The 16,777-nt window shown below is 34.8% G+C and overlaps 1 protein-coding gene and 1 long non-coding RNA gene across 2 annotated transcripts; both read left to right on the top strand.

The window, feature by feature from the left end:
• Positions 1-6,062: 6,062 nt before the first annotated feature.
• LOC132030812 (uncharacterized) lies at positions 6,063-7,607 on the top strand. The gene is made up of 3 exons (XR_009408112.1): positions 6,063-6,247; positions 6,596-6,657; positions 7,301-7,607. It is a non-coding gene; the product is annotated as an uncharacterized LOC132030812 (long non-coding RNA).
• A 3,662-nt stretch (positions 7,608-11,269) lies between these two features.
• Positions 11,270-16,479, top strand: LOC132066699 (F-box/FBD/LRR-repeat protein At1g13570-like). Its single transcript, XM_059459941.1, has 7 exons — positions 11,270-11,282; positions 12,559-13,400; positions 13,484-13,639; positions 13,767-14,053; positions 14,796-14,874; positions 15,765-16,007; positions 16,354-16,479. The coding sequence occupies exons 1-7, from the start codon at positions 11,270-11,272 to the stop codon at positions 16,477-16,479; spliced, it is 1,746 nt and encodes a 581-aa protein (XP_059315924.1).
• The last annotated feature ends 298 nt before the right edge of the window (positions 16,480-16,777 follow it).

Raw genomic sequence — 16,777 nt, 5'->3', positions numbered from 1 at the left:
GTTAAGGACTTGAATTCATGCTAGAATCATAGAAGAACTCACCTTTTAGGGTTCTTGAGGCTTGGGACTTGTTCTCTCTTGCCTTAGGATGATTTTTCGTGAATAGGGGTTGTTAGGGGATGAACCCCAAGCTTAAATATAACTTAAAACACGAAGTAAGATTTTTTTTTTCACTTTTTGGACCCCTACCTCACTAAGCGCGGTTTATGGCTTGCCCCTGCCTCCCTTTGGGGCGAGCTCAGCGAGCTCCCCTGTCACTTTTACACTCAATTGAAAGTGTTCATTAAAATGGGCATAACTCCTAACACAAAGCTCTGTTCGGGCTCCACAATATACCGATGGAAAGATATTTCAAAGGGCTACAATTTTCATGTTTTAAGTTTTCTCAAATTATCAACATATTTCTACGAAATCGGGCTGGAAGGCAGACATATCTAAAACTTAGCCGATTCTATCGAATCTTAAGCGCCTTACTATTAGCCATCTTGTGACGATCATATCTCACTGCTCCGATCTCTGATAGGTCTGTTCCTTATGTGGTTAGAATTGTATTTCTACGTAATATAACTTTGATTGAGGGTACTTTCCCAAATTCCCAACTAATTAAGGGGTTACGGCTGCCCGAAGTAGGCCTATCAATCATTTTCACAAAACGTTCAAATCTTCAGTTTTTGTATTAAAACTCTAACGATACGAGTCTAATCTTAGTTCTAAGCTATGGGGTGTAACATTATCTGCCCCTTGGGATCATTCGTGCTCGAATGATTGTTTTGGTTATAATCGCGGCTAATTCTGAGACTCTACGGAAGCTTGGCAGAGTTTACTTTGGAACTCAAATACATGAAACTGATTAGCTGAGACACATGATCACTGAACTAACATGAACACGTGCTTACGGAACTGAATGAATACATGATTACCGAACTGTTGAGATACGGAATTGGTTGTCTACTGAACTGACTGAATACTGAGTTGACTGAATACTGGACTGGCATGAATATATGAGTACTGAACTGACATGACTATTATAACATGAGATCTGAATACTGGCGACATAAATATCGAGACATGAGATCTGAATAGCGTGCTCTGTCTGACCATATGTCCGAGAATGAAGAACTGTTCTGAGGTTCTTCATATCTCATGCTAACTCTTCAGGTTTTCAAATATCCCATTGGACTTATTGACTATTTACGCATCTCCCCCTTAGACCAAAGGCTAACGTCCTATACTTGTGAATTCTTCTCTTTTGTTGGGATCCAATTAACTTTCCATATCTTCTATAATTTTTTTGTACTCTACAACACTGATTACTCATTTCTTCAACTCACTTCTTAGAAAGTCTTCCTTACTGGGAAAACTGAATTACTTACATGAGCGGGTTGCTACTGTATTCATAACTGGCATGCTCTGTCTTAACGACTTAACTTTGTTCACCCTGTCAGTCTTGCGGAAACCTCTTTTCTGATAACTCTTAAAGGTTCTTCTTCTATAGCTTGCTCTTTTACTACTCAGATGGGTTGCTACTGTTTTCTTTTTTCTAAAGCCACATAGTAATTTTTTTTTCTAGTGGGTTTTCGGGTCTGGTTCGTTTAGAAAAATATCTCCGTGACTTTTTTTTTTTTTTAAAAAAAAAGGTCTACCCATTCTTTTAAACGAACCAAACCCGCAAACTCACCAGGAAAAAAAAAATTACTATGTGGCTTTAGAAAAATATGTCTACTCAAAAAAATGGGTATGTTTTTTTTAATTAAAAAACAACCTAAATGATTTTTTTTTAAAATCTCGTTTGGGAAAAGGGTATATTTGCACCATTTTATAACAGCAGGGGTATATTTGTACCATTTTGTAACGGCAGGGGTATATATACACCACTTTTGTAAATAGGGGTATATCTGCTCTAAATCGCAAAGTTGAGGGGTATATTTGCACCTTTGCCCTATTTTGAACGTGAGAGTTCTTGACTGGTCAACACTCCGCCCATACAACATGGTCGGTCGAACCACCACTCTATAGAACTTACATTTAAGTTTTGGTGGCACCTTTTTATCACACAAGACTCCGGATGCAAGTTTTTGTTTCATCCACCATGCAAAACAATACGGTATGTGACATCTTCGTCAATCTCTCCATTTCCTTGGATAACAAACCCAAGACTTTAGCCTAACTGTGAACGGAAGTTATTTTCCTCATAGTTATTTTAACTTATATTACATGTTCTAACTATGATGTTTTAGTAATCTTTAATACTCAAAAATTTCATCAAATGATTCGTCTGCTAATATTAATATTACTTTTAATTTATATTATAAAAATAGTTTTTACTCCCCAACCATTGATCGAAGACATTTTCCATAAAAATAATTCTTTCCTATCAAACACACTTGTATGGAATAATTTTCTCCAAAATGTCAAATGCTTATTTATTTCAACTAATTTCAATTAGTTTTAGTAAATAAGTGTAATCTAATTTTTTTACTGCGTATGATATTAGGTACTTTGCGTGTACTTGATTATCTCATTAACTAGTGTATTTGTTCACGCTTCGCGCAGTCATTAAAATATGACTAAAGATTAATAAAATAACATTATGTATAATATTATTTGGCAGAAAGAATTTGTGAAATACATTCTAGGTTGAATATGAGAATACTAATTTAAATCTGTACTATATGTAAAATTTCCCTGAGTGTCTAATGACCGATAACGTTGCTTTTCAACTTCCTACATGATAGTTGCCTACAAAATCATGAAAACAAGCATTATAATGTTGGTATATTGTTGTGATGTCTATGTAAGGGATAAAAAATAATATAAAAAAGAGAAGTTTGTGAACATAAAAACGTATCATGGTTACCAATTAAGTCACAAAAAAGCCACCTTGAAAGATCGATTTCAACCTTATGAGAAGATTCCAACATCACTTTCTCTCCGTGCAAGCTCCATTAAAAGTTTAAATGTTTACTGCCATTTTTCTTGTGCAGGTAACAAAAGAATATATGAAAACTACCATAGATATGATAGCCCCTTTGCATCTAGCATAGAAATGAAGAGTTCTTTTGCATGTTTAGATCCTGTATTTTTATTTTTTATTTTTTTAAAAAAAGCCATCACCACTAGGTTGTGTGCCTAAGGTGTGGAGGGTTTGGCTTGACCCCTACGATGTTAATTGATAAGAACATCTTACAATGACTAGAGGGGGACATAGAACCTTGCCACAAGTCTACAAAAATAGATTGATAGTCAATCTATAGGAAGGAATTAGCCTATACAATGTTCCTTCCTAATATCAAAAGAAAACTAATTAACTAACAAAGAAATTACATTTTTCAAACCTCCTTCTAAAGGGAGGCAAATGCATCTTATCCAACTGAATTAAGCCCATAGCTTTCCTGGGGAGATCTTGATACTTAAGATAGATGATATTATTGCCTTCAGCAGAAGCCTTTTGAGCCAAAAAATAAACAGCATGGTTGGCTTCTCAGAGACAATGAGAGACTGTAACATTCATTCCTCCGATCCTGTTGGTGATGGCATCAATGGTGTGTTTCAATTTCCAATTGTTGCTGCTTTTTTGTATGATCATATTTGTGATTATAGTAGAATCCATCTCCATGTTAAAATTATTGAAATCATTTCTATACACCATTTGCTACCAAAGTCTGCGGCCAAAGCTTCCACCTGATTGTTACTAGTGCACTCAACAGCCTTTGAGAAAGCCATGATGAATTCTCCATGCTGATCCCTAAGTACTCCTCCAATATATATTTGTATTAGGAAATTCATTAAATATATATAGATATTTAGTTACGAACTCAATAACTATGACGATTATGGATTCAGTAGAAAATTTTAGCATCCATAATCTTTAAATTCTGGCTCCGCCTTTGCATTTCATAGTCAAACGCACAACAATCAATTAAATGTAGTTTTGTAAGCATCACGAGTACTATTACTCAACAATCATCTTGAAAGTTATATATACAAAAAGAATAATATGTTTCAGGTCGACCTTGTGCTCATAACTCTCATGTAAAATGTAGAATGTCCTAGATGTCGTTGTTCTTGATCTTACAATCTTATCCACACTTTTTCTGCTACTTCCATTGAACCTTGAAATTAAAGGAGTCGCGCAGCCGTCTCCGCATTCCGCTGCTTCCACCGGCATCCAATAATGGAGATTTCACCGATATTCCTGTGTCATTTTCTTAAGAATTTTACGCCAACAAATACATTGGTTAAGAATAGGTTGTTTCATTTTGGGGAGAATAGAGACTATCAATTCACTATATTTGCAGCAAATGGAACATAACTTTTAATTACATTATTCATGGGTTCATGTAAATAAAAGGAAGATGAAAAAATCTTAATTTTGAAGAGTAACATCTTTCCAACTTTTATTTTATTGGGTAACTGCCTTTTCCTTTAACTGAGTAATTATGAGACATTTTAAAATTAAGATAAACAGAAAAAAATAACGAGAAAAAGAGAAAAATAAGTGAGTTTCTTGACAAAGACAGCTGCCAAGCCACCTTGTGTGATAACGATAAGGTTAGGGAGATCCCAAATTTAGAATTAAAAATATTAAAAGTGCAGAAGCAAATATAGAAAAGAATCTGAAAACTAGAAAAATAAAGATATGAGAAATTCGAAGGAACAATCCAAGGATTTCCAAGAACAACGTTTAGATTTATAGGAAGAAATCTAACGCTTTTACTTGAGATAACGAATCAAAAACAATAGATTCGGATCTTAACCGCTTTGTGAGTAAACTTAAGACAACAATTAGTATTTAGAACTAATCGCCTTCGAAAGAATTCTAAAAAGAAATCAAAGCTATCAACGAAGAAGTTATCTTACTACTTTGAACTATGAACTAGTTAGGTTGAAAGATAAATCCCAAAGTAAAGCCACAAAAGTTCAAAAGAACTCTCAATATAATATATTCTTCAAAATTTGAATTACAATGATAGACAAGCACCCCTTTATATAATAGTAAAGAACGCGCTAGTCAAGACTTCAATAAATGAGAATTATATTCCCCAGAAGCATAGAAGATTGCCCAAACTTGAACTAATGCAAGTCAACATACATTTAGACTAATGCAAGTCAACATAGATTAAAACAACTATTAATATATATTCTAGAAACTAATTTTGGGTTGCTAGAAGTTTCTTCTTTTGGAGCTTATTTGGGCCTCATTCCATCTCAATTTGGACTTTAATTTGGGCCTCCAAATAAATGTAAGACTTGAGCAAAACATCTTGTTTGGACTGAAGTTTTTCTTCCATTACAAGATACTTTTAATTACTAATTGAAGCCCATTAAAGTATCTTGGAATTCTCTGATCTGCAATGGAGTTAAGTCTTCGTGCATGTTATTATTCTCCCCCTCTTAAAAAAGATTTGTCCCGAATCATGGTGGTGACCTTATTTTCTCCTTAATGCATTTGAGCCTCCATGGTTGCTCAAAGATGGTTTTTCCTCGAATCTCGATATTGTCCTGCACCCAACATGATAATCACAATAAGTAGAAAAACACAACAACCACTTGGTAAGAATAACACAAGGTAGTTGTTACACCTCGAAATTTTTTCGTCATTTGCATCGTAAGTAAAATAACGTGAACTTGGAGAGGTCATGGAACCCTTATAAGGTTAAGGAATACTTTTAATAAGTGCTAAGAAAGTGTTTAAAGGTTTCGAGATCAAGCAAATCGAAGAAATTAAGTTTGTCGAAATTTTGGGAAAACTTGGCAGGATTTTGGACAGAAATTTTGGTCCAACTTGAGAGAGGCATATCTCCTAGAATATAAGAAGTTACGGAACCCATAACCTATGTAAATTGAAGTTCAGAAAGTCTCCTTTCCAATGCAACTGGCAGATTGCAAATCTGAGATACAAGTCGAATTATACGGCCCGTATAATATTATATGACCGGAAATACGGACCGTATATTAGTATACGAACCATATAAGTTAATGTCGGTGGAAATTTCTAGAATTTAAGTATGATGACCCCTCTTCATTTTAATCATTTTAAACACACTCCCAAGTCCTAGAGAGCTCTAGAAACCTCTCCAAAATATATTCAAACATATTTCCAAGCCTAAATCAAAGATCGAAGTGAAGATTAAAGTGTTTAGGGTTTCCAAGTAAGGTCTACCCTTGTCTCCTCTTCTTGAAGATGCTTGGGTGAGTATTGTTAAGGTGGAGTAACCATGGAATTGAAGTGTTATTGCATTTTGAGGTAATATTTCATCTTAGTTTCATGTTTATGAGTTTGTTTGGTAATTGTGTAAGGATTTGAGGAGAAGAAAATTGGAGGAAAAGTTCAAATATGCATTTGATGATATCTTGAGTTGTAATTAACTTGAGCTATAATTATTAGCATGTTTTGAGCATAATCTTGTTATGAGAATAATAATGGTGTTTTATTGTGGTTTTGGGAGTTGTTTTGAGGATTGGAGGAAGTAGATGATATAGGGGAAATGCTGCCTGAATTCTCGTAACCCGAATTATCCTTCGATATACAACTCATCTAAGTTGATGTATGAACATAATGGAGGTATGATTAAGGATATATTTTTGAATATAGGTTCGGGTGAAGGGAAAGCATCGAAATAAAGGATCCTTTTGAGTGGTGGCTTGACGAATAAGGTATGTAAGGTGTTCGTTTCCCTCTTTCTTTGGCACGAATTCAATTGGAACATGAACATGAGCGTTCCATAACAAATTCACTCCATTCCTATGCTATGTATTTCAATCTTAATGCCTTAATTATTTGATTGATTTTTGAAATATCATCATGTTTATCATCATTAAGTTATTTCTTTGGATTCGATACGAATTTCATAATCCATTCGAAGGTTATGACCTTACGTCACTCCTAAAGGCCCGATGCTAGTTCATTGGCTCCTCATGCATTATATATATAGATATATATGTACGTACTATTTTACTACACCGAGCCGCGCTATAGTCGGTCGGGTACGACACCTATTGTGCAACCACTGATCAGTTGGTATTACACACCGAGTTCTGAAAAGGCCGGGTACGTTACACACCAAGTCCTGAAAAGGCCTGGTACGTTATGATGATGATACTATTTATATATATGTATATACTTGCATATGATTTTTAAGCTCATGCATTGCATATTGTACATTCTCAGATGGCTCAGATTACCTCTATCCTCTTTATATTTATGTCTTACTCTTGTTATTGATTCCTGCCTTACATACTCAGTACTTTTATCCGTACTGACGTCCTATTGCACGGGACGCTGCATTTCGTGCTGCAGGTCCTGACAGATTTATTGGAGAGCAGCCGCAGTAGGACTTCCAGCTTCAGCGGTGTCAGCAAGTGCCACTACTCCGGACTTGCTATCTTTTGGTACATTTATGTTAGCATGATATATGTTCATATGTACACTCTTAGAGGCTCATAGACATAGTGGGGTATGTAGATATTATGTCTGGCCTTGTCGGCCTTGTTTTGGTTTTGATATTCTCCTGATAGCCTTGCCGGCTTTATGATACTCATGATGTTGTAGCGGCCTTGTCGGCTCGCTTATGTACATATATATATATATATATATATATATATATATATATATATATATATATATATATATATATATATATATATATATATATATATATATATATGTTAGATTATTGCATATTTTTGTATTGGGCCTTTTCTGCGTGCAGGTGTCCTTCGAGTCATATTAAATGATAATCATGGTAACTGTTACGTCAGGTGGTTTCCGGCCTATGGGTCGGAGCCGTCATGCTCTTCGTTGGGGGTGTGACAGTAGTGACCATGCAACCATTTAACTTTTATGCACAAAAAATCCTTTTAAATATCCAAATATAACATCAGTTAACAGGAAAATGTAATCACCAACACAAGCACTAAAAACACAATTCATAAGCCTTTTAAACTGTAGAGGCTCATTAGCTAGACCGAAAGTGTATGCATACCAGGAAACCATACCATATTTTCTATTGCTAAATAACTTAACCTCACCATTAGATATACCATAACGAAGATATGGATCAAAAGTAATTTCCTTAAGAAGTGGCTTGGAATGAACCTGCAAAAAAAGGATCTATGAAACAGGATAAAGATACTGTGAAGTTAGCAACAAGTGAGCACTTATCCTTTTCCACACTTGAGCTACTACATTTTGCATTTAGCTCAACTTCCTTAATATCTAAGGCACCAAAAGCTTCATATGTTTCATTTTCTTCATTGGTAAGTTCTTCACCTTTGCTTCCTTCATTGGTATCCCAAAGTGGACAAAAATGTACTGTAAACTCATCTTTAGTATCATCCCTCAATGGGTTATCACACACTTTAAAACCTTGACCAATGAGATTGTCTTCTTCAAGTGAGGTGTCATCATCCTTTACACAAGATTCATCCTCAATTTTCCGTAGGAAAGAGAGACGTACGACTAAAACAAGAAAGAGTTAGTAGATTGACATATGAACAAGATTCATCCCCTCTCAAGTTTTTGTTTTTGGATTTGTTCACTCAACTTATCTCATTCCTCACTTTCATCACATTGTGGCAGATTGTTCACATAAGAAGAATAGTCAACAAGGTCATGTTCACTCCAAATCTGTGTTACACCTTCACTAACTTTGATCTCAGCAAATTGTGGCACAAGTTCAGTTTTTGCATCTAAAAATAGATCACTGATAACGTCATACCACATGATATCATCAAGATCAAACTTGTCTTCAAATTGCAATTGTTTCCATGAATCATTAGCCTTTCCACTTTTTGAGTTTTCTTTGAAAATGAATTTCCTTGCTTCACGCAATTGTTGTTCCAACTCTTGATTGATTTCTTCTTCAATAACCTGCACATTTGGAACACAAACACTAGAAAAAGAATTAGTTATGTGGTTAGAGCTTGAACAAGAATCTTTCACACTTTTGCACTCTATTTTTTTTTATCTCTTCTTTTTCCTCATCTCTCAAGTGCACTTGCTCACTCTCTATTGTACCTCTTCAACTCACTTCAGTCAATTCTGTCAACTCATTTCTACTTCTTGACAACTCACTCTGGTCACTCATTACTTTCTCTCCTTTTTTCCTCTCTTGAGTTTCCATTTTCCACTCTCTTACTCCTCTCAATTTTGTATCTCTCTTCCTTACCATTTTCCTTTTCACTCAGTTCTTTTATTCTCTTATCTTCTCTTTTTTCTGGGTGAGTAGGAACTTCTACTTGTGTTGGGGAAGTTGCATAGGAGGAAGAGTCGCTCTCTTGTTCATAACTTGACTCCCCCTCTTGGAAGATTACATACTTCACCATCTTATTGGAACAGATAGGTCTTTTGTCTTGGCACTGTGTTACAGAATGAATACGCCTGGATTCGTCCTTCAAATCACCCACGTCAAAAGTAGTCGATTAAATTTCACCCAATGGGGATTACTAAAATCATCCACTGCTTTCTATAATTTCTGGGACAAGGCCCTTGTGGCAAAGTACTCCAATTTCTCTATCTCCCAAAAATTGTTACAAGCAAATATATGCTCCAGGTAATATTCCCATTGGAGGTAAGTGTCTTCACTAGCATACATGCACAATTTTGGTAGTATCACATGATTACTACCCCCGCTTGGCCCATACTTTATAATCATATACTCTTGCACCTGTGAAAGACATAGTTATTTTTAAAAAAAATGTATCACTCAATTTTATTTTATATGGCTTTTTTACCTCAATTATTCTCACTCACTCTTGCCTTTTTCCCCTCAAATAACCTTTGGAAAAATACTTTGTGGATTTATAATTAAACCCCACTCGTATCAAGCCCTTAGTAGTAAAATAAAGAATTTTGGGGTACTAAAGAAATGAAGAACCAATCCTAGAAAGAATTAGGATATAGTTGAAACAAGACTTAAACAAAATGATTTATTTTTCGGACAAGACAAAAAGAATAAGATTTTTTTTCTATCTTTGAAGATCTAGGATACCCTCTTCTTGTTTCCTAAAACCCACCGCATTCATGGTTACACTTATACGAAATATCAACATATATGTTAATAAAAATCTTTAAGAAATAAAATCAAAGAATAGAAGATAAATGTGAACACACTCATATAACTAAAGCAAGTCAAAAGAACTTGCTATCATATTAGCATCAAAAGTCTCTAATTTTTACCATATCATCGGTTCTTCTTAATTGATTCATTGGTTGTTGTTGCAAGGATAGAACTTTTTTTTTTTCCTTTTCTTTTTCCGTCGTACAACCTGGTATTTCCCTGTGCATCTTCTTGCTATTATTGAATATGATTTTAATTTTTAATGCTTGAATTCATATAATTAGCACCATACCTGATAATCTGCGACGTTCTTCTGACATTCCAAGTGCCAAATTCTTTTGTTTTTACACTTGCATTTGTACGGTAGATTCATAAAATAATTATAAAATTTTACATACTCCGGATATATATATCCATCGTGTAAATTCATCATCTATTCACAATATGGTAAAAAGATATACTACGTGTATTCAAATTATACAATATTATACAGTACTAATAATATTTTATTCTATATTTCATATTACTTGTTCAAATAAAGTGCAAAAGTTGATTCAAGAAATAAAAGAAGATAAATGAAAGTTATGGAACAAAGAAGATTCAAATCCCACAAAAAATTATGAAGCAAAGAGCGAGGGAATTGCCTGGTTAAGCGTTCATGGGCAGGTTGTTACTGGACAACATAAAGATCTCACGATTAGAGGGCCAATTAACCATAGAATAGGGTGAATTGATTAAATGACCCTCTACAAAATATAACAGATCGCCTATGTCAAAATCGCCCATGTATACAGAGAGGTTCTAAAGAAAAGAAGTTGCGAAGAATGAGTAACCGGTTAATAAATTAGTAAACGGTTTGGAGTAAATTAGTGTAAACGTTTCATAAAATGGAATAAATTAATATTAATGCCAGAAGATAAATAAGGTATGTGTATTTATCAACAGGTTTTTTTTAACAGGTTTTTTTACACAACAAATAAGGAAAAAATGTCAAAATATGAAGTAAAAAGATAAATATGAGTCCTGACCTTAGAGAGGTGCCGTGTCAGCATTTTTGTCTCTTCATATATATATAGATATATATAGATATAGATTAGGGTTTTCATTTTCGAACACTTCCCCACAGAGAGTAAGGTTTTGCAATTCTGTAGCGATTCATCGAAGACAAGAAGATGCTGGGTCAATCAATTCTCTGCCTAAGAGTCAGCATGAGTACTCAAGGTATAGAACCAAACATGTGCCACTGTTGCCTCAAATCCTAGTCTTTTGTACGTAGGAATCAATGTGAACTTTACACTGCACGCGTGCACACACATATATATACATATGTATATATACACATAGACATATACATATGTATATATACACATACAGACATATACATATGTATACATAGACACACACATATATACATATGCACTCGCATATATATATGTGTGTGTGTTTTTTTAGTAGGAAGGAAAATGTTTTCCATTTCTAAAAAATATTTTCTAGGAAAATAACTAAGTTACTTATTTATTTTTTAGCGTTTGGTTAATGGTAAGTAAAAATATATCATTTCAAGGGTATTTATATGTAATCTAAAAAAATATTATGTCGGTGGGAGGGGGTGGGGGGGGGGTGGAGGTTTGGGCGTAGGGGGTGGGATTGTAAAAGAGTGGGGCTTGGTGGCATTGTGAGGTGGGAAGGAGACAATGAGCCTGAAATGCCACTTAGGGGACTTGTTTTCCCTATTCCCACTGAGGAACTCATTTTCCTCATTTTTAAGGAACTTGTTTTCCTAGAGAAAATGTTTCCAAATATTTTGACCAACTAAACATGAGAAAATTGAAAAATGTTTTCCAGAAAATATTTTCATCCATACCAAACACACCCTAAGAGCAAATAAGAAGTCATCCAATTCACATTTTAATGCAATTTAAACAATGTGTTGGCTGCAATTCAAGGATGCTCATTTCTGCTACCTAAAGTGGTCTACTTCTAGTTTTGTACTAGTTGTTTTTGCACCCCTTAATCTTGCTAACTCTCATGAGTAATATTTTAGATTTTCAAAAGTATATGTCACTAGAATAAAACTGATTCTTGATTGAAAATTTGAACTGCATCCCCACACACATTTTGCAAGATTACAAAACCATAAATTGAATAATTACTTATAGCAAGCTAGTTGTGTTTTGTAATTTTGGGAAGGATAGCATAATATCAAGGGGTATTTGAAAATGCATTCTAGATTTTTGTAGTTTCCTAAAAATATTTCATGCTTGGGCAAAAAGTTTTTTTTTTTTTAATTATTTGAGTAGAATTTTCAACTTCACAAGCATAATGGAGTAGTCAAAATAGAAAGCTTCATAATAAATTGTGGTAAAATATTGTTGTTTACCTTAAAACTCAAGTATATGTACTTCATTGCTATAGTATGCAAGTACTCTCATTCATACTTTTTGTTTTGTCTCTTTCTTTTTGGATACCAAATTCTAAGCATAAAATCTTGCAACAGATAAAGAAATAGCTGATGTTGAAGGGAGCAAAGAAGATAGAATCAGTGCTCTACCAAGAGACATTATACTTTATATCCTTATGCGATTGCCTACTGAAGATGCAGCAAAAACTAGTATTTTGTCCAAAAATTGGAGATATATTTGGACAATGCTTCCGAATTTGGTGCTGGATAGCGGGTTTTGGGATAAATTGGCAGTAGAATCTCCGTCTATCTTCAAACAAACAGTAGATGACATTCTCTTGGTGCATCTTGGAGACATTGGGAGGTTTTATCTACACATTCCAACAACACCATTGCCTTCACATGCTGATATAGATAGATGGATGCTTCATGTCACCAGAAATGGTGTGGAATTCCTATACCTTAACATGCCGCGTAATACTATTTATAAAGTGCCTTCTTCTGTATTTAATTGTCGAACCCTGACACATTTGGAACTCTGCAACTGTGTCTTCAAACCACCAAATTCTTTTCTTGGCTTTCATAATCTTACAATCCTCTATCTGGAAGATGTAACCATTGTGCCAACCACAGATTTTTGTGTTATCGATGTCCCCCATCTTTTCGTTTTGGAATTAAATAGTTGTGCTGGCACTCAATACTTGAAGATTATTTCACCAAAGTTGGAGACGTTGGTTTTTCGTAACAGTCACTATTTCGTGCTGAATTGCTTTGTAAACTGCAAAATATTGAGAATGTTACAACTTACATTTAACAAAGAGGTTTCTAATCTGGAACATGATCAAAGATCAACTGTCGAAAAGCTTCTTTTTAGCTTGGCACCTACCATTGAGATACTTTATTTGGATTCAGTTGGGATACTTTCGTTTTTACTTGAGGTAGGAAACAGACACGATTTTTTACTTGGATATGCTATAGGGATCATGTTAATGTGATTCTTATTTTTGTATTTGTTCCATAGCTTTTGAATGCAGACACATTTCCTATGGGGCCTCCTTTTGCACTCAACTGCTTGTGGTATCTATCATTATTTGTAGACTTTGGTAAATTGAGTGAGACTTCTCGCGCTCTACAGTTAATTAAGAGTGCCCCCAATTTGAGTAAACTTGAGATTTTGGTAAGTATTGGAAAACTATGTGGTCATACACTAGATATATGTATAATCTAGGTTTTTTTTTTTTTTTTTCACTTCATATGTGTAATCTGAGAAGCTAAAATGACTTGATATTTCTTTGTACCATTAGCTCGACGGTACCAATGAAAATGATGAAGAAGCTGTTTCGAAATATCTGAACTCACCAGCCTGCTTGGACCGACCACTCAACAAGCTCAAACACGTGGTCATACATTGGTTTGAGGGTGCAAAAACCGAACTGCTTTTCATAAAGTTATTGTTTGCTCGCACTCCATTTTTGGAAAGGATGAGCATTAGGCAGGGGAGAGAATTTGGTTCCAGGGAAGAAAGTAACATTTTCACAGAGTTGATATGTTTTCCCAAAGCATCTCCCAAGGCTGAGCTTTATCTTGAATTGTACCACTCCCATATATACAAGAAATTGTAAAAAAGATCAGGTTATACAATTCAGGTTAGCATCTCTACTATTTTTGCTGTTTATTGTTTTGAGTTTTTCCTTTTTAGCTTTTCAGTGAATTTGATTCCTGTTTCTTTGTCGATTTATCTTACTTTTTATTTTTTCTCTTCTTGCCAAAATAGTACTAGTACTAATGAATCATTGTGTAATATGGAATATGTGAGTTTGTAAATAGAACTATTGTTGGAAGTTAAAAAGGTTCAGGTGCTTTGATTGAGGTGGGTATATTATTTTGGATGCTGTTACATGAAACTTGAGTTTGTTTCACTTAACTTCTTTCTGCATGCAAGATTTTGTTAGACAAGAATCGGTATTGTTATTTATTTAGGTAAAACTAATTTTTGATGTAGGTTCATATATTTCTAGAAAGAAATAGGTTTTTCATTGAACTTCTAGATTCTCTATTTTCGAAGCTCGAGTTTGGTTGAAAATTAATTTGGATTACATGTGACATATAAATCTCATTTATGATTGGCAATGTGGTTGTTCACTTGAACTTCTGAATGCACTTCCTAATGCGGTGAGACCATAAATAGTGTTCTGAAAAGGTATATTAGTTACAAGCACAACTGCAGAAATTTCTTGAACATTTTGCTAGACCAGTTGATAAATCCATGCAAAAATAAAGAGGAGCTGATCAATACTTCTAGATTGAGTTCCTTACTAACATGACAAGATTAGGGAGATGTTGCAAGATTTAAAGATTAGGGAGATGTTGCAAGATTCAAACAGGGTATTACTGGCAGGTGTATTGATGGTGGTAAGCGAAACGTGGAACAAGTATTGATGGTGGTAAGCGAAACGTCGAACAAAAGTGAAAGAAAGTATAAATAATACTGAATGTATATATGGTGTCGAGGTGTGTGCAAGCTGGCCTGCGCACCATGGCTATAAAAAGGGTATAATATGGAATGTGAGGTCTGAGTAGTAGTACCAATTCCAAGAGTAGCAGAGAGAGGAGTCACCATAGCTATGAAGGTACGTGTGAAGTGTGTGACTGTCTCATCTAAAAGATTAAGCGGTTAGCAAGAGCACATGTGAAAATTCTTTCTAATAATGTGTGGCGGTATGCTCTGATATCATGTTGAAGTGTGTGACCATCTCATCTAAAAGCTTAAGTTGTTAGAGAGAGCACACTTTTATTTAATTAATTATATTCTCAATTGTACAAATGGATGGTGAAAATAGAAGAAGCTTGGTGATTAATAAATTAGTTTCTTGACCTATAGTCTTTTGAGCTATTTTTCTGAAGTAATGAATGTCCGATTATGACTTTCTCATTTAAGTTTCGGATAATGTACTTGAAGGCTGAAGCTAATATTTTAGGGGAAAATGATTTAAAAGAAATCTGTGGATACTTCCTCACAACTCATAGTTGTGGCCAGACAACATGCTATGCTGTTATTCCAGGCTTCCTGTCAGCAATATACAAAGAATAGATGTTATTTTTTTGTGATTTTGTTTTCGCAGCTATGTTTTTTCACTTTCCTAAAGACCGATGCCAGTTTTATGTTTTTTGTCTCGGTGGAAACAAGTATTGATTAAAATCAGGAATTACAAGGGAAAATAGCAGCTGGTATTCAAGAAGCATGTTACATCTAACTGGTTTGTTTGAAGCATTTTGCCTGTTTACACTTCCATCTTATGTAGTTGACTCATTTTGCCTCTTTAGACTTCCCTCTTCTTATAGACACACTCACAGATAAAAGTGCTTACGAGTCGAGTTATGCCCAGTTGGTTTACAATGTCTTAGAAAAGAAGACACCATGTACTAGGTATTTCTTCTCATCTGTGCAAGCCTTGGTGAATAAAGTTACCCGGTACTTGTGCTGGTGGGAGGTAGCAAGTACCCCGTGGAATGAGTCGAGGTGCACGCAAGTTGGCCCGGAAGCTGTCTGGTAGCTATGTTGCTCGGACTCTTCAAATATGCCACTGGGTGCATGTAAGATCCTCCAAAATTAGTGCATTTTCGGAGGACCCAACACAGGTGCGGCAACATTTTTGGATAGTCCGAGTAGCATAGTCTGGGAGTAGTTCATAACACTCTGAACTAATTACTCATCTGGAATGGAGAGAAAAGATATGAGATTATTTACAATATGACTTTTATGCTTTGCTTTCTTTCTGGTGGAGAGCTTTATCTTTTGTTTATTTCTTGCTATTCTATAGAAATTCGTAAAATAATACTGTTGTTATTTCTCTGCTTTTATTAACTCCTTTGAATGTTTCATGCTTTCAGCTGTTTTCTCTATCAAGATTGTGCAACTATCAAATGCAGATTGAAAGTACCTTTTTGGAATTGGATTTAGCTGATCAATCTTCTCTTGAAGATGTAACACTGTCCTTGACACATCTAGTAGTGTAAGTGATCAATAGGAACACCCCTAACTTGAGGTGTCTAAGTGAAAGATCGTCTGCAACTTTAGGTGTTTCCCGATGGGTTTAGCGTTTAGTTTATACTTCATTGCGTTTTTTGTTTAATATGCGTATTTTTGGCTAAGGTGACACTTATTATGGACGGAGGGAGTAATAGGCATGAACTACTTTGTATTTTGTTTGTTTTTGTTTTGGCTACAATAGATGAGGCCACGAGCTTTTAAAGTTCCTCTTTTCATGTCATAACCATTACTAGTATAAGAAACTGTGTATAAAATATTGATATC

Source organism: Lycium ferocissimum, chromosome 1, assembly GCF_029784015.1.
Source record: "Lycium ferocissimum isolate CSIRO_LF1 chromosome 1, AGI_CSIRO_Lferr_CH_V1, whole genome shotgun sequence".
NCBI lineage: Eukaryota > Viridiplantae > Streptophyta > Magnoliopsida > Solanales > Solanaceae > Lycium > Lycium ferocissimum.
Note: the sequence above shows the minus strand (reverse complement) of the source record. Positions and strands in the feature narration are given on the sequence as shown.